Here is a 22,446-nt window from a genome sequence, read left to right as displayed (position 1 = left end):
TTTTCCCTCAGAACTGCGCTCTCTCTCAAATTAAACACCATATTCTCATTCTAAGGCCCCTCACTGGTCCAAATAAGTAATCTTACAAGTTAGCACTAATAAAACCATAAGCACTACTTACTCTTATACTCTCTACGATTACCTTGTCCCCTATTGGTCCGTTTTAATTCAGTTCCCTATATTACTCTAGCATGTCCAAAGGTCAGTCAGTGGTTTCCTCTCCAGTCCAGCTGGTGAATTTGGGAATTTTGAGGCAATGTTGCAACTGTCTCATGTACACGGACAACCCTCTCCTTCTCCAAACAGGTTCAAATATATGTGAGAGATGCAACCATATAGCCAAACTGGAGGCTGAGCGCTCTCATCTCAAAACTGGTGTAACCAGTCAGGAGGAGAAGGTAACCTCACACAACACAATTCCAGTATCACATCGTCCCACCACAACAGCGAACCAAACATACAAAAACATACTCATAGGTTCATAGGTTCATACTAGGCTATCTGCCCTAGGGCATTTATAAGCCTAGCCAGAATGTGTTTGGCTTTCGCCACCCATTTTAAATTTATTTTGCTATGCCCTTTTTCAAGGTTAGTATACTGTGCCCCTCTGTCTAACAGTGACACAGAAGTGATACCCGGGGTAAACCTACGATCTCCCATCCACTCATCAAGATTCCTCTTGAAGAGAGTCAATGAGGGACTCTGCCTAACCTGGACTGGGATTTTATTCCAGAGTGAAGGGAACCTCTGGGTTATGAATCTGTCCCTCCAGCATGTCCTATTTATTTCAGTGCTGAGGTTCAAGTCTCTCGAGCGCGTAGCTCGATGGGATTTGGATTTTCTGAGGTGCAGCATGAAAATTAATTCCGGGTTGGACATGACTTTATACGTCAGGCACAGATCGCCTCTGAACAGGCGGTATGCCACTGAGTAGAGCTGGAGTTTCTTTAACCGGGCAGCATATGGCATCTGTTTGAGCCCTTTGATCCTCTTGGTGAGGTACTTTTGGGGTCTTTCCAGTTGCTGTAGGTGTCTGGTAAGGTACATCCCAAAGGGGGCATTGTACTCAATTATGGGCCTGATGAGGGATGAGTAAAGAGGCACGATGACCTCCCCTGATCTAGATGTGAATCTTTTCATGATTAGGTGGGCTATATAAAATGTTTTTCTAACCACTTTGGCCACGTGGTTGTCAAATGAGAGATTGCTATCAACTTGGGTCCCCAGGTCCCTAATTACTTCTTCTGTACTTAATGGATTACCACCTATGTGGTAATTTGTGGGCACTTTGTTTTTGCCAAAGGGGATGACTATACACTTTTTGGCATTTAGCTTGAGGCCATGGCTCTGACACCAGTTGTCTGTTTCTATGAGGCCCTTTTGGAGGATGCTTGTGTCGGCTGGAGAGTCGATTATGGCGCCCAGTTTGCAGTCGTCTGCGAACTTTGTCAGCCACAGTCCTTCTGTGTTGGCCTGTACCTCCGAGAAATATATACCGAACAAGAGAGGTCCCAGGACTGAGCCTTGTGGGACACCACTTGTAACTGGTTTGGAGTCTGACATGGCTCCAGCAATTCTAACCATGTGGGTTCTGTCCTTGTGTCAGTTTGCAATCCATCTAGTGACATAGGGGTTTATATTTAAGCTGGTGAGCTTATCTATAATGCCCGAGTGGGGTATTGTATCAAAGGCTTTTGCAAGGTCCAGGTAGGCTGTGTGGACCCACCTTCCCCTCATCAATGGCCTTGGTGACTGTTTCAAAGAAATCAACCAGGTTTAAGAGGCAGGATCTGCCCTTAACAAAGCCGAACTGGGTAGGATCCAGTGTCTGTAGGTCCCCAATATCTTTATTTATGAGGTCAATGATGATCCTTTCCATAGCTTTGCAGACCAAGTTAGTCAGGCTTATGGGGCGATAGTTTCCAGGCTCCGTTGAGGCACCACCTTTATGGAGAGGGACCACTGTTGCTGTACGCCACTCTTTGGGCACATATCCTGTAGTAAGGCTGAGATTGAACAGTAGTTTTATGTTTGGGCTTAGCTCTTCTTGGAGTTCATGTAGGACGCAGCCCGGGACACGGTCTGGTCCCATTGATGCTGTGTTTTTTGCTTTGGAGAGGGTGGCTCGTACTTGAGCATCTGAGATGGCAGGGGGGGCAGCACTATGCTGGGATAGATATTTGCCCTTTTGGTGGGGGGGGGGGTTTGCGCTGAACCTGTCAGCTAGGATGTTGGCAATGTCTGTGGGTTCAGTGTATTTTTTGTCATTTTGGACTAAGTCTGAGCATATCTGGGAATTACCACCCAGGTTCCTAACATAACTAAAGAAAGCCTTGTGATTATCCTTAGTGTCGGAGGCTCTAAATAAAAATCTACCTAAGCAACAGAGACCTCCAAAGCAGACATCCAAGCAAACGCTACCGCAAAACAAAACACGTACAACACATAGCACACAAAGTCAGTGTGCCAAGCAGTCACAGCCCTTAAGGCTGAATAACACACCTGATACCCTTGTAATAGGTGACACTATTGTCAGACACACTGACGTCCCGCTCACCAGGCTGAATAAAGAGAAGGTCACAGTGAGCTGCCTGTCGGGCGCTAGGATCCGCCACATAACGCAAGCACTCAGGTCACTCCAAAGCAAATACAAATATGACTCAGTCATTGTACATGCTGGCATGAATGACCTGAGACGTACCTCCCTCGACTACATGAAAAGAGACATAGAGGAGCTCTCTGATCATGTAGCCCAGGGCCGGTATGACCCTGACCTTGAGCAGCATCTTACCCTCACCTAGAATGATGCCACAGTATAAAGAGAAAATGATCGATTTTAACAATTGGCTAAAATTTTGGTGTCATTCAAAGGGGATCCAGTGTCTGTCAGCCTGGGATGACATGCTCGACAAGCCACGTTGCTTCGCTAGGGACAGCTTGCACCTGTCACCCCTGGGCTTTCGGATATTGGCAAAGGCTCTTGCCACCCCCATAGTGCCTTTTTTAGGCAAGGCTCAAAAGTCAAACCCACTTCCATAGACAGCACAAGGAACAAGAAACTAAGGGTAATGTTGCCAGAAGTCTTAACCTCAAGATGTATGCACTCGAAGCTCTCCTCAGTATGGAGAACATCGATATCTGTGCAGTGACAGAAACCTGGTTCAAGGCTCCAGAGAGCACCCCAGCACTACCAGGTTATACCTCATATCATGCTTTTCGGCCCCAAAACCCGGACCGAACCACAAAAGGAGGGGGAGTTTCCATATTTATCAAGGATATCCATACCTCCAGGTTAGTGGCAGTGCACGAAGTATCGGAGACCATCCATGTGCAACTGACAGTGGGCAAGACTGCTTTTCAGTTTATAGCATCCTACAGACCACCCGCTCAGTCAGGAATCCCACTCGGCTTTCCTGAAAACATTGGAGAACACTAAGATCTCTCCGAACACCATTATATTGGGCGACTTCAACTACCCAAACATAGACTGGGAGCATTACTCAAGCCCCAGCACCTTAGCCCAAAGGTTCCTGAAATTTATAAACTCAAATGCTATGGAACAACTAGTCACCACTCCCACAAGAGGGGAAAACATACTAGACCTGATCATTACCAACATGGGGACTCTATGCTCCATACCAGAAGTATATCCATCATTGGTAAGATCAGACCATAAATTAATTTTACTGGATATCCACATCCTGACCCCACCCCCAGCCCAGAAAACCACAGTGAAAAACTTCTCAAAAGCAAACTTCACACTTCTCAAAACTGAAGTGGAATCCTTCAAGGCCCCAGGGCCAGTGGAAACTACGGCCCAAACTGCTGAATCCTATATAAACACATTCTACGGACATCTCCAGGAATGCATGGATCATGCTATCCCAAACAAAATCAAGACCCAATCATCCAAAGGCAGGCGTCCAGTCTGGTGGACCCCAGCCATAAATAAACTGTACAACAGAAGGAGGAAGCTACTACATGATAGAGCAAAGTCCCTAAAAGGGAAGGCATCTCTGATCAGTACTAGCAAAAAATTACGATCCCTCATAAAATCCTCCAAGACCAGCTTTGAGAGAAAAATTGCACAGGATACTAAAGACAATCATAAGGCTTTTTTCAGTTATGTTAGGAACCTGGGATGCAACTCCCAGACTTGTTCTGAGTTGATTCTAAACGACAAAAAATACACTGAACCCACATACATCGCCAATATCCTGGCAGACAGGTTCAGTGCAAACTCCCCCCCCCAAAAGAGCAAGTATCTATCCCGGCAGAGTGCAGCCTCCCAAACATCTCTGATGCCCAGGTGAAGGCCACCCTCTCCAAAGCAAAAAACACTGCTTCCATGGGACCAGATGGCGACCCGGGTTGCGTCCTACATGAACTCCAAGAAGAACTAATCCCTCAAGTAAAACTGCTGTACAATCTCAGCCTCACTACAGGATATGTGCCCAAAGAATGGCATACAGCAACAGTGGTCCCACTCCACAAAGGTGGCGCCTCTGCGGACCCTAGAAACTATCGCCCCATAAGCCTCACTAGCCTAGTATGCAAGGCTATGGAGAGGATCATCATGGAACTCATAAACAAAGACATTGGGGACCTACAGACACTAGATCCTACCCAATTTAGCTTTGTCAAGGGCAGATCCTGCCTTTTGAACCTGGTCGACTTCTTCGAAACAGTCACCAAGGCCATAGATGAAGGGAAGGTAGTCCACACAGCCTAACTGAACCTCGCAAAGGCATTTGACACAATACCCCACTCGGGCATCATAGATGAGCTATCCAGCCTAAATATAAACCCCTATGTCACAAGATGGGTCGCAAACTGGCTCAAAGACAGAACCCACAGAGTCAGAGTTGCTGGAGCCATGTCAGACTTGAAACCGGTCACAAGTGGCGTCCCACAAGGTTTTGTCCTGGGACCTCTCTTGTTCGGTATTTACTTTTCTGAGGTACAGGCCAACGTGGGAGGACTATGGCTCACCAAGTCCGCAGATGACTGCAAACTGGGCACCATAATCGACTCTCTAGCTGACACAAACATCCTTCAAAAAGGTCTCACAGAGACAGATAACTGGTGCCAGAGCCATGGTCTAAAGCTAAATGCCAAAAAGTGTATAGTCATACCCTTTGGCAAAAACAATGTGCCCACAAATTACCACATAGGTGGTAACCAACAGAGAAAGTAATTAGGGATCTGGGGACCCAAGTTGATAGCAATCTCTCCTTTGACAACCACATTGCCAAAGTGGTTAGAAAGACCTTCTACATAGCCCACCTCATCATAAAAGGATTCACATCTAGATCGAGAGAGGTAATTGTGCCCCTTTATTCATCCCTCATCAGGCCCATCATAGAATACAATGCCCCCTTTGGGATGTACCTTACCTGACACCAGGAGGATCAAGGGACTCAATCAGATGCCATATGCTGCTCAGTTAAAAAACCTCCATCTCTACTCAGTTGCATACTGCCTACTTCGAGATGATTTATGCCTGACATATAAAGCTATGTCCAACCCAGAATTAATGGACATGCTCCACCTCAGTAAATCTAAATCCCTTAGAGCCACGCACTCGAGGGACTTGAACCTCTGCACAGAAGTAAATAAAACATGCTGGAGGGACAGATTCATAACCCAGAGGCTCCCTTCGCTCTGGAATAGAATTCCAATTCATGTTAGGCAGAGCACCTCACTGACTCTCTTCAAGAAGAATCTTGAGTGGATGGGGGATCGTAGGTTTGTCCCGGGGATTACTTCCGTGTCACTATTAGACAGAGGCACAGTAAACTAAACTTTAAAAGGGGCACAGTATACTCAAATCAAGGGGTGGCGTAAGCCAAACACAATCGGGCTAGGCTTATAAATGCCCCAGGGCAGATAGCCTAGTATGAACCTATGAACTTATAAAGGAGGGATGGGCCTCATTGAAATTGATTATATGTATAAATCTGCAGTCGTGGGACTCCACACATCTGCTGACCTCACAAGACCCAAACGTAGTGCAAGTTTTGAAACATGGGGAGAATAAATCTAAGATGACTTTTCTGTTTAATCTAGCCGAAGCATATCGGCATCAAGCAGGAATGGAAATCAAACCACAAGTAGATAAAATCAGGCAGCAACTGAATGTGCCAAAAAAAAAACAAAAGAAAGAATATAAAGTGAGGGACCAGATGAGAAGGCGAGAAATGTGGAAAATGCATAAATATAGGTGCAAGTATAGAAAACGTTTGGAAGAACCTCATGTTGATTGGGAACAAACGCAGGAATGGTTGAGGAGAGGCAAATTCAAACAAAGAGATGAAAGGTTAATATTGGCGGCCCAAGATATCTGGCTGCGTACATGTTGGTTTACAAAGTCCATTGAATATGTGGGAGAAACAGACAAATGTAGGTTTTGTAAAACCGAATTGGAAACAGTTGCACACGTCATTGCTGGTTGCGACATACTAATGGCAGAAGGAGTGTATACTGAAAGGCATAATAATTTGGCAAGACTGTTGCATTGGGGATTGTGCAAACATTGTGGTACTGAAGTGGCTGAAAATCACTGGAAGCATCATAGAAAATGAAAATGTCTACATCACATGGGATCATCCATTGCAAACAGTTCAAAAGGCAGATGCTAGAAAACTGGATATAGTGGTCCAAGAAAAGAGGAAGAAATAGCATTGATCATTGAAATCGTCACACCCAGTGACTACAGTGTCTTGCGTAGAGAGAGACAAAAGTCATAAAATGTCAGGATTTGCAGGCAGAAACAAGAGCAATGTTGAAGAAAGATACCCAGACAGTTCCAGTAGTAGTAGGAGCAACGAGTCTTATAAAAAAAAAAAAGTGTACAGTCGTATTTAGATATGCCACCAATACATGCAACTCCGTACGAATTGCACGAGGAGTCATTACTGGGCACATTGTGGGTGCTGCAAAGAGTACTGCTGGCTGACATCAGAGAGTGAAACAGTACTAATTTCATAGAACTTTAATCGTACTTAACTTAGGAATGGGGTCCCTTTCTGTCACGGTATTAGAAAACCAAAAGATTTGGAGAAATTAAAAAAAAAAAAAAAAGGCAGTGCATAATAAGGAAACAAGGTAATGGACAGTCCACTAAATTGGGAGCATTATGGCTCAAACCCAAGGACATTGCATCCTCTATGCCCTGGATATTAACAAGTAGTTAGAATTTTTTTCATTATGCTTATTTGTTCTTTCATCCTGGATATATTCCCTTGTGAAGGTGAGAGCTGTCTAGGGGCTGCTGTCATACAGGTAGACTCAGCAGTGGTTTGTTTATTTGCTGGCATTGTGACAGGGGCAGCATATTTATTTAGCCAATCTCCTCCACTGGGTGGGAGAAGATGTATAGCCAATGTCATCATGGGAACTATAGTGGACAGACATAGACAGTCTACCTTCCAGGGTAGGCACACCTATCATCTGTTGTCAGCTCTGTCCACCACCTAGGAGGCCAGTAAATCTCTGATCATGTGTACTGCAGTCATGGCTTTTAATCCCTGTGTACCAAAATAAGAAGCCAACCTCCAGAAAGTTTGTAAATATAGGCTGATGGAGCCATTGTCAGGGATGATGTGACATTGGCAAAGCAGACACTGTCCAACTTGCTCACTGAATAGTGGTTTCCCACCAAATACCTTTTAATGTCCTTTAGATGATAGAGCTTTTTGTCTGAAAAAAAAAATCTTTTAATGTTTGAGGATGGTGATCAGGCACTGGAGTGTCTAATCTTTTTGAGTGTTTGGGTGACCGTTTATTACCAGTATATTTTCCATTTTTGAAATACCTAAGGTGTTGTCCAAGGGCTTTTTGATTTTGTCTCTTGCTGGTGCCACTGGATGTTTTATATTTGGTATTTTGTGATTTGGCATTTTGGGGACACTTGCTAAACTTTATTTCTGTGCTATTTGGATACTTTGAGAATTTTTGGGTGCTGAGGGAAACTTAAACACTGCAACTCTGGATGCCATTAGTACATTGAGCCATGTATACTATTTTTCATTTTTGTATTGTGAATAATGTTGCATTTTTCAGTTATGTTCCTTTTAATGTTATTGTATCATATTCATGGCGTCAATTGGATAAATGTTGACGTGCTTAGGAAGTAAGCACTGCAGCAGATTCAAAGTTGAAGTTGATGTAGGCAGCTTACATTTGAGTGATAATTATCTGGCCATCATTGCAGAGCTTCAACTACTGTACAGACTAGACCGTCATTCTAGAACTTGCTTTAAAACTCTTGTTTGAAATGGCAATATTTTAAAGCACCATGAATTAAATCCACAGTCTTACCATTTAGGGTGCTAATGCCCTTTTTTGCTATAATTTTGGCATTCTGCCTGAGATTTTACCCAAGTACTGCGAAAGATCCCTTGAAGTAAGATAGGCAGATAGAGATGCTCAGCTTAACAAATTAACTTTTTCTGCAACAAGTGCTTTATTCCTGCATTGTTTTTCCTTTGTGCTTGGTCAGTCCAGCTGCTGTAGCAAGATTTTCTGTGAGTAGGTTATGTTTTTATATTCCCACAGTTTGTGTTTTTCATGTAGATCAAATAGATGGAATAGGTGGACAAGTTACTTAGTGGGATAAAGCCTCAACTATGACTGACGTCTGCTCAGTGGTATGGAGTGGTAAGGTCCTAACTGTGGTGCAGGTGACCTGAGTTCAGATAGTGACTTGGGTGCCTGTAGGAACTGGCAGGAAGGATGTGAGCGAATGGCCATTACTAGCTTGCCCATCCTGGGGTCAGGAGAGAATGTCTCACCAGATAGGTGTCACCTAGCAGAAGTACTAGGTGCTACACCATGTGGAGTTTAAGCCTAGTAAGCTGGTGTTGCTGTCGTCATACTGTTATGTGGGGGAAATTCAGTTTTTGGATTTAGACTTTCCCTTAGATGGAAACCAGTAGCATAGCTTGAAAGTGCCCTTTGGGGTGGAGATTCTCTCACATGGAAAAAGTAGTCCTCTTCACAGGATCAGGAAGCTGGCCTGCTGCCTTTACTTGACTCTTACTATGGGACAGATGGACTAGTTTGGATTCCCAGGCAGAAACTCTTGTGGACTATAGGAGCTATTGAGCAGCTCTTTGAGGGGGGATAAAAATAATCCCTTCCTGTGATCCAGATGAATGTGAACTGAATAGTGGTCCAGCAACTGGAGGGCCTGATGATGGACTTCTGTACCCACCTCATCCTCATGAGAGAGTCTAGTCTGATACATTACAGACACCTTTCCAAAATATACATAATAGGCATTGCAGTGAACTTGTGAACAAGTGCTCAGCTTTGCCAAACAGTTTGCACTAACCTTCATGTACATGAGCTACTGGTTAATTTCCCCAGCCTGAGAATGATTAGGGTCCTTTGAAAGTAGCAGATCCAGGTCTTGGAGTAATGGGTATGTGAAGCCAGCTCCTCAGGCTGTTGAGCAGAGGAACATGATCTGTGGGCCAACTTGAAGGAAAGTCGAATGTGAAAGGACATGATGACTTCTATGGCTGGCTATTTGATGATCCCCAGCTGACTGCTAGCACAGTAAGGAATGAATGGGCTCAAGACCTGTGGGAGGGGGCTACTTGACTGACAGGTGCAGAGGGAAGAAACACATAGAAAAAAAATTTAGACTGAGCAAGGATAGTTAACTGAGGACTGATTAATTCATCTCCATTGGCATAGAAGGATGAAGCTTTGAGTACAGCCTCGGAAACCAGAGTTCGACTAGTGGCTCTGGCACCTTCTAATACTAACATGGAGGAAGAAAAATGGCCTGGTGTCTTTCTGGTGGAAAAGTGTGGTAGTATGCATGTGGTGTGACTGTCTATCAAACCCTGGTGGTGATTCCATAGCCATGAAAGAGAAGATGTTGCTGTGGTGTGGAAACCAAAAGGGATGTTGCCAGTAAATAGTTTGTGGCATTTTAGACACTGTGCCCTTGCATGTCCTGTGTAGCATCAACCCTGAATGTCAGTAGGAAGTAGGACGTAAAAAAAAAAAAAAAAAAACTTGGCAACTGTATGATGGGCCTGGCTCAGCTTCTCTCTCCTGAATGGCTGCAGAGGTCTTTTCATCTGGTGGGCTGGGATCTATCTAGGGAGGTGATATTTACCATAGTTACCCCTTCTCCCCATGAGTTGGCCAAAGGAGAGAGGAAAAACCTGGAATCTGAAGTCCGTCGTAAGCTGACCATTAACATCATCATATAGATGTACTTTGTGGGGGCCAGAGGAGAGTTAAGAATTTTAGACGAGTCGTACATATAATGTATTCCTCTAATGCATTCATTTGTCAGCACTTTTTGGAGTTTCCACACACAAGTGGACACAAGGCAAAAGTATTTGTGTTCCACACAGTTCATCGAATCCACTAGTAGATCAGCCACTAATAGTGAGTACTCGCACATCTGTTTTCATTTGCACAGAGTAACCAACCATTTTGCTTTAACATCTTTCCCAGTTAGTAGGGTGAGAATAATATGGGGTAACAAAATGCTGCTTCAGCTTGGAGGAGGACCTGCTTTGAGAGAACGTGCTTTGTTCAAGTTGAATGTTCAGTTTCTTATGTGCTTTTCTTAATTTATTTTGCTTTGGACATTTTTGTATGAAATATGGCTTTTGTTTGTTTCTCCCCAGCAGATTCCTCAAATGAAGGCTTCATTCTTCAGTTGTAATGTTATTGTCGTGTATTAAATGAAGCAAAAGCATGTATTTTCTGCCAGTTAATAATTCTTTAGCAGAGGATGGTAAATTGGCAAATTAAAAGCCTACTTAAGCATGATCTCACTGATTTTTGTTAGGGAAGAAGTATTCTTAATCAACACAAAGTTTGTATTGAGCAGAACTGAACATCATTTTCATCGGTCGTTTGGATATTTGTTGCTTTTTCAAATTCCTTATTATAAGGCATGGGATACTAGAACTGTACTTGTATACCAGTTCATGTTTTATTGTTCTGCATATTGCTTGCTTGCCGTTTCACACTGCCTCCTCCTTATCTGGTTCTACTTATTTTCTGATGGTTTCCTGGTTTCTAATGATCTTACTGAGTGATGCCTTGTAACTTTTCCCAATATGTTTGTCTTTAAGGGTCCTCATGGGTGTAGCCAGATATGTTCTGTGCAAGTCATGCTGTACAAATTAATTTGAGGGTTGCATTTTAAGTACATGGACACTAGGTGTCACTTTCACATGTGCTGTGTTTTATAATATCTGTATGTATTGGAAGGGTAACAGTATGGGAAGTCTGGTGTGCAAATCTTAACATTTCTGGCTTCACCCCTGTTCATCACTGTTTGTTTTTGTGTGGGTTCTTTTATTCTTTCTGCTTTATAATAAACTAACCAGCTGCATTTTCTCTTGTGTTGTTTTCAACTGTGAAAATAAAACTCTTTTCAGGTACAGATACTCTCCAAAAAAGTGGACTACAGCCATGTTACATCCAAGTGTGGGTCCAAGGACAATATTAAGCATGTTCCTGGTGGTGGGAATGTAAGTATGGGTGGCGCACTGGTGTCTAGGGGTTTGTTTTCTCCAAGTTGATTCTTTTTCTTTAAAACTTCTCTGGCAAACCACAGTATTGAAATCTTCCATGACCATGAACCCAACCAGTCCCGTTATTGCGTAGTACTTTAGACAAAAATTCTACCATTTTGATTCTAAAAATTGGCAAACTGCATTTTCCTGCCTCTCACTACATGATGAATCTTTGCAGACTAAACTTGGCTTTGAAGACGTTTTGACTATAGAACTATTAGAACTGAGTTTCTACTACACTTAAAGTTTTATCAGTTCTGTGGTCATGCTGCTGTGCTATGGGAAGCTTGAGAACTGAATTTCTGGCTTTTAGTGTGCGACTTGCTAAGAAGTCATTTCAGTCTTCATCTTCCTTTGTTTTTGTTTGTTGCACTAACTTTACAGTCAATGTATGTTACTTACAAAAGCATGTACAGTACTGGTTAAAAATATAAATGGGTTTGTTTGCACGAATCTAACTCTGGTAAAACAATCTGTCCTCCTTTATGTAGTCATATTTTGGATTAGTAGCTACCACTGTATTATCCTGTTTCACGCTTTTCCACATCCTTCGGCTCTCATCTTGAGGTTTGGGTAAGAGCTGGCACTTCCTTTCCTTCCTGTCCTCTCTTTTTGAACTGTTGATTTGGAAACTGTTTGGTAAAGTGCTTGTTGTTTTCAGGTGCAAACCCCCCCAAAAGCATCCTCAGCCAGCCGCACTCCATCCACAGGCGGCTCCAAACAAACAACGAGTGGTACCAGTGTGAGTAGCATTATCTGATTTTTTTTTCTTTTTAATGTGTTTATTTTGATTTAATTTTATTTTTATTCTTCGTTTTGAAGATCTTAATTTTGTATTTCTCTAATGTATTCATTGGTCATCACTTTTTGCAGTTTCCACACACTGAGAGGTGTATGGAGTGGGTTTGAAGTGCCCGTCCTTTCCCTCTCTTCAGTTATAGCCTGAGAACGCAAACTTGAAGTGTTTGTATAGCAAAGCCATAAGAAATCCATAAGCTTGAAAAGCTGTATGTAGTTAAGGGTGTATTTGCTTGAATATCGAGCTTTTGTGTTGCATGAGAGATGTTACTTGATTAAAGCAGATGTGGAATAAGTGTAAAAAAATGTTGAAATGTTTTAAATACATGGGTGTCTTTTGTTAAAATATTGTCATTTTATCACTCCATATAAGTCTATGGGATCCCTGTCCGTATTCATACCTGTATTGTGTAAGTACAGAATTATTCAAAAGTTCTTTGCATTGCCTTTCTTGCAGAACTGAAAGCACAAAACAACATTTGAGGATAAAATAGATCTCTTTATATGAAGAACAACCCCCCCCCCCCCCCAAAAAAAAGTGATTATTGCACTTGTGCAGTTATAAACTATGCTGGCATTGGTGCATCTGGGTTGGGGATTCCCCATTGCAGAAACCACTTATGGAGATCCAGAGTTGTGCAGGAAGCAGCATTTCATTTAGTAGTCTTGTGGTCATGTGCATGACTCCTGTGGCTGAAGACTGCACCTTACCATCCGTGCATATCCTAACCAGGGCAATTGAGCACATTAGTTCAGATGCACAGAAGTTACAGGGCAGGGCAGTATTCACAGCTTTGCAACACCAAAACAATAGTATCCCATGCAGTATACTGTCATCAAAAGCATATAGCTATGATTTACACCAGAGCACAGGTGCACAGAATACCAGCAGGTGTGTGTTAGTGAAGAATAATAGTGTCAGAACAGTGCTACCGGTACTGATTCAGTCCAGAAAACTCTCACTTTTACAGTGGATATAAAAGTGTACACACCCCTGTTAAAATGCCATTTTTTTGTGATATAAAAAAATGAGACCACATTAAATAATTTCAAAACTTTTCCCACCTTTAATGTGACCTATAACCTGTACAATTCAATTGAAAAACAAACAAATTTGTTAGGGGAAAAAAATATAAAAAAAAAAAATACAATAAACTGGTTGCATAAGTGTGCACACCCTTAAACTAATACTTTGCTGTCATTAAATCAAAAAGTGCTTCAACATTCAGTCCTCTTCGGTAGGAGTCTATGGCAACATTTGCCCACTCTTCCTTGCAAAAGCGCACCAAATCTGTCAGATTGTGAGGGGCATCTCTTATGCAGAAGCCCTGTTCAGGTCACCCCACATATTTTGTATTGTATTTAGGTCTGGGCTCTGGCCGGGCCATTCCAAAACTTTAAATGTGAAGTTGTAATATCTTGCCGTTCATTCTTACAGATGGGTTCGGAGCCGATCCTCTGCTCCAAGTCGGCCTACTACAAAGCTCGAGGTCTTCAGACAGCTCGAGGCCAAGTCCCTGTCCCATGATGCACCTTGAGTTACCTCAGATCTAGTTTGCTGCTGCAATAGATCGAGGTTTCCTAGCACAGCTCGGGCCAGTATAGCTTTTTTCTCAAAATTTCTAGATTTTGTCTTGTATAGTGATAGTTATTGATAGTTATAACTTTAGAACTTTAGATCATTAATAGCTTTAATCCTAATAGTTCTAATACTCTCTTTGGCCTTCGTTTTTTATAGGCCTTTAGTATTCCCTTTCCCTTCTTTGGTGTGGCTTATATAGATATTAGAATAGCTTAGTGGTGTGTTTTATAAGCATTTATAGATATTAAAATTGTGTGTGTGAGCTTATATTTATCCAATTTATAGAGCCCATTTGTTTTTTATGGGCTACTTACTGTTTATACTATAGTGTACTATAATGTCAGAAAAAACTGCTGAGGTTGGATTCACAACTGACACTTTATTAAAAATGTATATAAATAAAATCGGTTGATTGAGCGCTTTCTTCCCTTTCCATAGAGATTTCATCAGAATCAATACACAACCCCATAATCCGTCATTTATACCTTGTGGCTATGACATCATAACTAATTAATGATTAAATTCAAAATCTTAACCAACAACTTGTGTATACACATTTTAACTGTGTTTAGTACATTTAAAGGCTTAAAATACATGAATTAGTTAAGAAACATCTATAAAGTTACAAAAACATATTTTCTACCTAAAAAATCATTTTCCATTTGTGGCTTTTTTATTTAAAATAGGTTTAATTGAAATCACTTCATTCAACCCAGGCAGCTGACCAGCTTGTAGTCTAATTTGCCACCGTGTTTCCCTCTCTTGTATGTGGCTTCTATAGTCACCACCTCTAGGTTGCTGTACCACTTTTTCTAAAATAGCAAAATTAAATTCAATAAAACTGTTACAACTTAAAGAATGCTTGTATAAGGCATTATTCACATTCTTTGTGGCAATTTGGTAGGTGTGTTCGTAAATCCTGTCCCTTAACCTTCTCTCTGTTTTTCCTACATAAAAGGAAGGACAGGATTTACATATAGCCAAATATACAATTCCTTTAGTTTGGCAGTTGCCCTTAACCAATTTAACTTTAGATAGTAAAATGTTGTTTAGTGTAATACTTTCTTTGGTGTAAATGTATTTACATTGTGAACAACAACCACATTTTTTAGTACCATGGATGTAAGGCACATGAGGTAGAAAAAACAATTAACAGAAATTGGGCCATCCTTAAAAATCAAAAATTGTGGGACATAGGGGGACATAAACCGAATTTTGTTTATAAATTAGGGCCCAATTTGAAAAAAACTTTGGAAAACGGACAAAGACAAAATGTATATGATGGTACTAAAAAGTGTGGTTGTTGTTCACAATGTAAATACATTTACACCAAAGAAAGTATTACACTAAACAACATTTTACTATCTAAAGTCAAATTGGTTAAGGGTAACTGCCAAACTAAAGGAATTGTATATTTGGCTATATGTAAATCCTGTCCTTCCTTTTATGTAGTAAAAACAGAGAGAAGGTTAAGGGACAGGATTTACGAACACACCTACCAAATTGCCACAAAGAATGTGAATAATGCCTTATGCAAGCATTCTTTAAGTTGTAACAGTTTTATTGAATTTAATTTTGCTATTTTAGAAAAAGTGGTACAGCAACCTAGAGGTGGTGACTATAGGAGCCACATAGAAGAGAGGGAAACGCGGTGGCAAATTAGACTACAAGCTGGTCAGCTGCCTGGGTTGAATGAAGTGATTTCAGTTAAACCTATTTTAAATAAAAAAAGCCACAAATGGAAAATGATTTTTTAGGTAGAAAATATGTTTTTGTAACTTTATAGATGTTTATCAACTAATTCATGTATTTTAAGCCTTTAAATGTACTAAACACAATTAAAATGTTTTTACACAAGTTGTTAAGATTTTGAATTTAATCATTAATTAATTAATTATGATGTCATAGCCACAAGGTATAAATGAAGGATTTATGGGGTTGTGTATTGATTCTGATGAAATCCCTATGGAAAGGGAGGAAAGCGCTCAATCAACCGATTTTATTTATACACATTTTTAATAGTGTCAGTTGTGAATCCAACCTCAGCAGTGTTTTTTCTGACATTATAGTGGACTTTGGCACTGTTGGACTCACTATTTAATTGTTATACCAGGGGTGGGCAAACTTTTTGATTCGTGGGCCACATTGAGTTCTAACATTTGACAAAGGGGCCGGAACAGGAGCGGATAGATGGCATGCTTTGAAAACATCACCTCATTGGGGGAAAAATACACATCTTGGGATATGGAGAAAACATGTGCTTTAATTTCCAATGAAAATGAAGAAAAGCATTACAATAAACTCTCTGACTTCGAAATGAGTCTTTAAACACTGAAAATCAAATAAATGACCATTTTATTTTAAAGCACTGAAAGTTCTTTTATCCTTCAGGATATCACCATCACTCTCCTCCTGACTGTCTTTTTTTTCAAAAACGGTAGGAGATGCAGATGTACTTGTCCTGTTCCTTTTATTCAATTTGTTTCCCGGTGCCAAAGTCAACAACGACCAGTGCAAGGACGAAACAGTTGCAGCAAGTCAGTCTGTGAAGCGTTATATTTGATCTGCGCGCACTGTTTATTTTAACAACGTGCGTATCACGGAGAGACACACATTTTAATGGGAGCAGTGTTGTTGGTCTCCTTTTTTAGCCAGCGCATCAAAGTCTGGAGTTAGTTTTGTTGTGGCGATTCTCAGGATGGATCTGCGGTGTAGGTCTGTTAACTTGGATCTGTGGCTGGCTTTGTTGATGTTCATGACGCTGAAGGTCTGTTCACACACGAAGGTAGAGCCGAACAAAGCCAACATCATCTGTGCTTTTCGCCTTAGATTTGGAAACGCGGCATCATTGAGTGAAGCATAGAAGTCATTTAGTTTCAGACAGCTGAACTTCTCTTTTAAGGCAGGGTCGGACTGAAGGTCGATCAGTTCGAGCTGAAGCTCCTCTGGAGCTGTTTCAGGGTCTTGTGACGGAGGAAAGGCCACCAATTGAAGTGACTTGTCAATTTTGTCGAAATCCAAAAACTGACGGCAGAATTCTCCGTGCAGTGCATCCAGTGGCTCACTGTATTTCTTTACTTTTGCTCTGGCCTCTTTCAGCGTGGCTAGTCTAGGAAAATGAGTGAATGACTTGTTCAAAATCTGCCTGGAGAATAAAGCCAGCTTGGATTTGAAGGCTTTCACGTTTGTGTACATGTCATGCACAAACTGCTCCTTCCCCTGCAGTTTCACGTTGAGCTCATTCAAGTGTGAAAATACATCCATAGCAAACGCAAAGTCACACATCCAGCTCTTGTTGCTCAGCTCAGGAAATTCATCAGTCTTCCCCTGCCGCTCCAAAAACACGCCAATCTCCTCTTTGAGCTCCCACACTCGTTGAAACACTTTGCCCAAACTCAACCAGCGGACACGGGAGTGATAAAGCAGGTCCTGATGATCCGCATCAGTTTCCTCCAGGAAAGCAATGAACCGATGGTGCTGAAGTCCCCGTGCGCGTATGAAGTTGACGAGTTTCACCACAGGATTCACAACATGATTCAGCTGTAACACCGATTTACATAGAGATTCCTGGTGGATGATGCAGTGGAGGAAAATGACATCCTGGTCAGGGTTTTCATCTTTCATTTTATTCTGGATTCTCCTCAGCAGGCCAACGTTTTTTCCCGTTAAATTCGGAGATCCATCTGTGGTGACGTTAACAAGCTTACTCCAGGGAAGCTTTATGTTTTCGATGGCAGCAGACACCCGTTCAAACAAGTCCTCTCCCCGTGTTTGTCCTTTCAGAGACTCCATTGTCAAAAACTCCTCCGTTACTTCAAAAGTTTCATTGATTCCTCGGATAAAATGAGGAGCTGAGCAGTGTCTTTGACATCGTTGCTTTCATCCAGTACTAAAGAATAAAAAGTGAATGACTTCGCCTTTTTGTTTAATCTGCTGGTGATATCTTCATCTATTAGTTCCACATGGCGAGTCACTGTCCGCCGTGATAAACTGATTTTCTCAAATTTGTCTTTGGTCTCCGGGCACAAAATACCTGCTGTCTCTACCATACATTCTTTTAAAAACTCGCCCTCAGACAGTGGTTTGCTGGCCTTTGCTATTTTGAATGAAAGCATAAAACTGGCCTTGGTACTTGACTCTTGAATGGCAGTTTGACGGTGAAAAAACTTTGCTGAGCCTTCAAATTAGCTGCCCCCTTCTCAGCAGCAGCTTCCCGTTCTTTTGTTGAGAGCTTGCTAGCATAATTAGCGTGCTTTGTGGCAAAGTGACGGCTAATATTATACTCTTTAAAAACCGCCACAGTTTCTTGGCATATCAGGCAAACAGCAGATGATCGGTGTTCAGTGAAAAAATATTTAGTTGTCCACTCCTTATTGAACACTCGACATTCTCTGTCCACTTTCCTTTTCTTGGGTCCGCTCATCTTCATAGAGGGGCGGTGGGTCAAATGGTAAAGTGCAAACGTGGAGTAATAGGCCCACGCTTCACCTCAACAAAGCCAATATATCTAGAGTACGCCATCTAGTGAGGAAACATCAGAATTGCAGGGGAAATAGAACATTAACAAGATTAATTTATTAAATTTTTTCAAGTTTGGCGGGCCGAATCAAAACGTTTAACGGGCCGCATGTGGCCCCCGGGCCGTAGTTTGCCCATGCCTGTGTTATACTATAGTTTAAGTTGCTAAAATTTGTGTGTGTATACATTCTTGTTTGATTCAAGTTTTCTTGGTATAGTTGGATATCATGGCGGTCCAGGATAAAGATAAACATCCCAAGTCTGGGTTTAAAAATGTCCGAAGTGTGGACAGAAGATGTCAGTGACTGATAGTCATGTAAATTGTGTCTATTGTCTGGGTGCCTTGCATTTGCAAGAGAGCTGCTCCATTTGCCATTCCTTTTTAAGTAAAGTTTTACATGAAAGGAAAAGAAAATTGATAGAGGACTGCTAAAATCTTCTTTTCAGGAAGCTTTGGTCGACCAGGATAAAACTAGTCAAGCTCCCAAATCTTCTAAGTCCTCTAAAGCTTCTTCACCGGACACGTCGAAATCTAAGAAACCGTCGACGTCAGCTCCACAGCTTTCAGAGCCAAGCATCCTGTACTTTTGGAGCCGGTCCCCAGTCCCGGAACCAGTCTCCAAAATATTGAAATCACCTAAACTCCAGTCAGTACCACCCTCCATCCACTCATCTCGGTCCTCGATTAGCCTATCTGCTTTGGATGTGGATCATGTGTGCAGAAGTTGCTACAGGCACCGGCGTTTGCTAAATTTTTACCGGTTCAGACCAAAGCGGTTTCGGAACCGAAAACTGTTATTCCATCTACTACTTCTCTTCTGAGCCATACCGGTCTGTCGGAGCCGGAGGAATTGGACCCATCGAGGAGTCCAAGAGCAGACACTCTCCGGTTGGGTCTGGGGAGGATAGTCGGACTGACCTGCTAGTTCTGACTTTGCCTCTCGGGGCTTCGGCTCTAATGAGTTCGGCTCCTACCTCTGGTTCAGAGCCCACTGTTCCAGTACCGAGGGGATCATTTTTCTTTGGATCTAGCGGTTCCTTCTCATCGGAGCAGAGGTGCCTTTGAAGCAATGAGGAGAGTAATATCCCCCAGGACATCCACAACTACGAACTACCTCCTCCCCAAAAGTGCCTGTGTCCACTTCTGCCTCACAGATCCCTTTGAAGCATAGAGACCTTGAGCCTCAGGAAGCCCCACTGTGGGTGGCCCCTGCTGTTCTCAGACCTCACCAGAAGTTCTCACGGATGAGGTTCCCAGGAAGAGAATTTGCAAGAGGAAGTATCTAGACTCCACGCAGGAGTCTCTCACATCTGACACCAACTTAGATGAATCAGAAGGATCCCCATGGTCCCCCTCTGAAGATATCTCATTTGCAGATATATTGGAAATCCTTAAGCAAGAGGGGTGGCTGGAAGCCCACCAACCCTACTGAAGATGAGTCTGTTTTCCTGAAAGCTTTTGGGTCTCAACCCTCCACCTCTTGGGTGTGAATACCCTTGGTTGAACTTATGGAGCTGGTCTCACGAAGGGCATGGGAGTCTACGGACACCATGGAGCCTGTCCCTAGGAGGCCCAATAAATTTATTTCTGCCCCTCAGGGTAAATCTTTTCTCACTAAGGGAGTGCCTGTTGATGCCATGGTGGTGGCGACTGCTACCAAAAAGGAGATGTCCGAAACTTCTTCCTCTATCCATCCTCCTAACAGAGACTCTAGGATCATGGATAGATATGGGAAGTGTATGTATAGTTCAGTGCCTTTTGCCATGCATTCACTGAACTATCTTTCGCATTTCACAAGACTGCAAAGAGACCTCCTAAAAGAGCTTGGAGAATGCTCTTCAGGGTACAGTAGCTGAAGGAGCTTCAGACAAAGTTGCCTCCCAACTTGCTACCCTTAATTCCATAGTGAACTCGTCCATGCATGTCATATGCAGCTGAAGGAACGAGTAGGGCAGCGGGTACAGGAATTGCTCTCAGAAGACACTCCTGGATGCGCTTATGTTCCTTTGCGGAGCCCTTTAAGTCATCTTTTGTTAACACCCCTTTTGATGGCTCATCTCTTTTTGTGCCTAAAGTTAAGGAAACTTTGACCAGGTGTGAGCAGGAAGGAAAGACTCTGCCACCAGAGTCCGTTTTTCCACCCCTACTAGACCCTACCCCAAGGGTCAAAAGGGAGGAAAGATGTGGTTCTGAAAAGCCCAAGGAGCCTTTCTGGACACACACATGGTGAACCCCACCCCCCTCCAGGGGCAGAGGAGGGGGCAATAATGGACGACGACACCCTCGCGGCAGAGAGGGTCCGCAAAACCAGGGCGACAGAGACCAGTTCTTTGGGAAGCCCTACCAGCGCTCCTGAAAGGAGGCCCGACTGTCCTACTCTGGAAGCAGTCGTGGGTCGCTTATCTTTGTATCCAGACGTCTGACTCAAAATAAACAACTGGGTACAAAATATAGTTTCCAGAGGGTACTGTATTCCCTTTGCAACCCCCCCCCCCCCATTGATGACAAAAGTCCTGGATGTTCCACCCAGTTACAGGGAACAAGCAACAGTAGAGGTCCAAACGTTGCTAAGAAAAAGTGTCATCCAACCAGTCCCAGCAGACCAGACAGGAATCCGGAACTTAACTCAAGATTCTTTTTAGTACCAGAAAAAGACAGGGGACTGGAGGCCTATTTTGGACCTCAGCAGACTAAACAGATCTGTCAAGAAGGAGAAGTTCCGGATGGTCACGCTTCAGTTGATACTTCCCTTCATAGGGAAAGACAATTGGATGTGCTCGATAGATCTCCAGGATGCGTACTACCATAGCAAAATGGCCATACCATCCAGGGATCATCTGCGCTTCCGGCTTGGAGCCAATCATTACCAGTTTCGAGCCCTGCCCTTTGGTCTCACTACAGCCCCCAGAGGGTTCACCAAATGTATGGCCAGTGGTCACAGCTTACCTGAGGCATTTGGGATTTCAGGTGTTTCTGTACTTAGGCGATTGGCTCCTCACTGCCACCACCAGGCATCAGCTAATACAAGCCAGGGAAACCACTCTTACTCTTTGCAATCAACTGGGCAGTACCATAAACTCAGAAAAATCTGTCTTGTCGCCATCGCAACATACTGTTTTTATAGGAGCAGAATTGGACACCACTACAGCACTTTAAAACTTCCATCAGAAAGGATATTACTATTTCATCAGCAAGTTCAAAACATCATATCCAGAGACAAGGTTCCAGCATCAGAAATGCTAAAGTTGTTGGGGATGAAGGCAGCTGCAATAATAGGGATTCCGTTGAGTTGCATGCACATGCGGATTCTACAGTGGCTGCTGTTCATGCAATGGTCTTATCAAGAGCTCCCAATGTCTCATCTCATTATTATAACAAACACATGCAAAAAGGATCTTCAGTGGTGGTTGACCTCTGTTCAGGTAACGATAGGTCATCCTTTTATCCTACCCTCACAATCGGCCACAGTGACCACAGACTCTTCCCTGATCGAGTGGAGGGCATTTTCAGGGAAGAACAGCCCAAGGCACATGGACGGAACAAGAGACGCATCTGCATATCTATTACCTGGAGATAAGGGCGGTACTCTTGGCATTGCAGTACTTTCAGGACTCTCTCCCTTTAGGAACAATTGCAGTTCAGACAGACAACATGTCAGTGGTCTGGTACTTGAACAAACAAGGAAGAACCAGGTCCTATCCCTTTTGTCAAGAGGCCGTAAGAGTATGGCAGTGGGCTACATCCACCCAGTGCTTTCTGTTAGCAACGCACATCCCAGGAAATCCAACGTGATTGCAGACAAACTGAGCAGGACATTTTTGTTGACTCACGAGTGGTCCCTCAAAAAAGATGTAGCGGAGAGAATATTCCACAGATGGGGCCAGCCTTCCTGTGATCTTTTTGCCTCCCTATGAACACAAAATGCAGGTGCTATTTTGCCCTGATTCCCCCTCCGGGAGATTCCCCAAGGGGCGCACTCGTACACGATT

At 42.8% G+C, this 22,446-nt stretch overlaps 2 protein-coding genes across 2 annotated transcripts in view; both read left to right on the top strand.

Annotated features, from left to right (window-relative positions):
- LOC122797232 (nucleoprotein TPR-like) overlaps positions 1–10,696 on the top strand; it is a 1,117,229-nt gene extending 1,106,533 nt beyond the window's left edge. Inside the window, exon 10 of the mRNA XM_044066070.1 lies at positions 10,659–10,696. Within this exon, the coding sequence (XP_043922005.1) occupies positions 10,659–10,696 (38 nt within the window). The remainder of the gene's footprint in view (positions 1–10,658) is intronic.
- A 563-nt stretch (positions 10,697–11,259) lies between these two features.
- The window catches only part of MAP4 (microtubule associated protein 4), a 189,143-nt gene continuing 177,956 nt past the window's right edge, over positions 11,260–22,446 (top strand). Inside the window, exons 1-3 of the mRNA XM_044066069.1 lie at positions 11,260–11,271; positions 11,421–11,513; positions 12,220–12,300. Coding sequence (XP_043922004.1) covers positions 11,260–11,271; positions 11,421–11,513; positions 12,220–12,300 — 186 coding nt within the window. The remainder of the gene's footprint in view (positions 11,272–11,420; positions 11,514–12,219; positions 12,301–22,446) is intronic.

Source organism: Protopterus annectens, chromosome 3.part0 (genome assembly GCF_019279795.1).
Source record: "Protopterus annectens isolate FY-2018-M chromosome 3.part0, PAN1.0, whole genome shotgun sequence".
NCBI lineage: Eukaryota > Metazoa > Chordata > Ceratodontiformes > Protopteridae > Protopterus > Protopterus annectens.
Note: the sequence above shows the minus strand (reverse complement) of the source record. Positions and strands in the feature narration are given on the sequence as shown.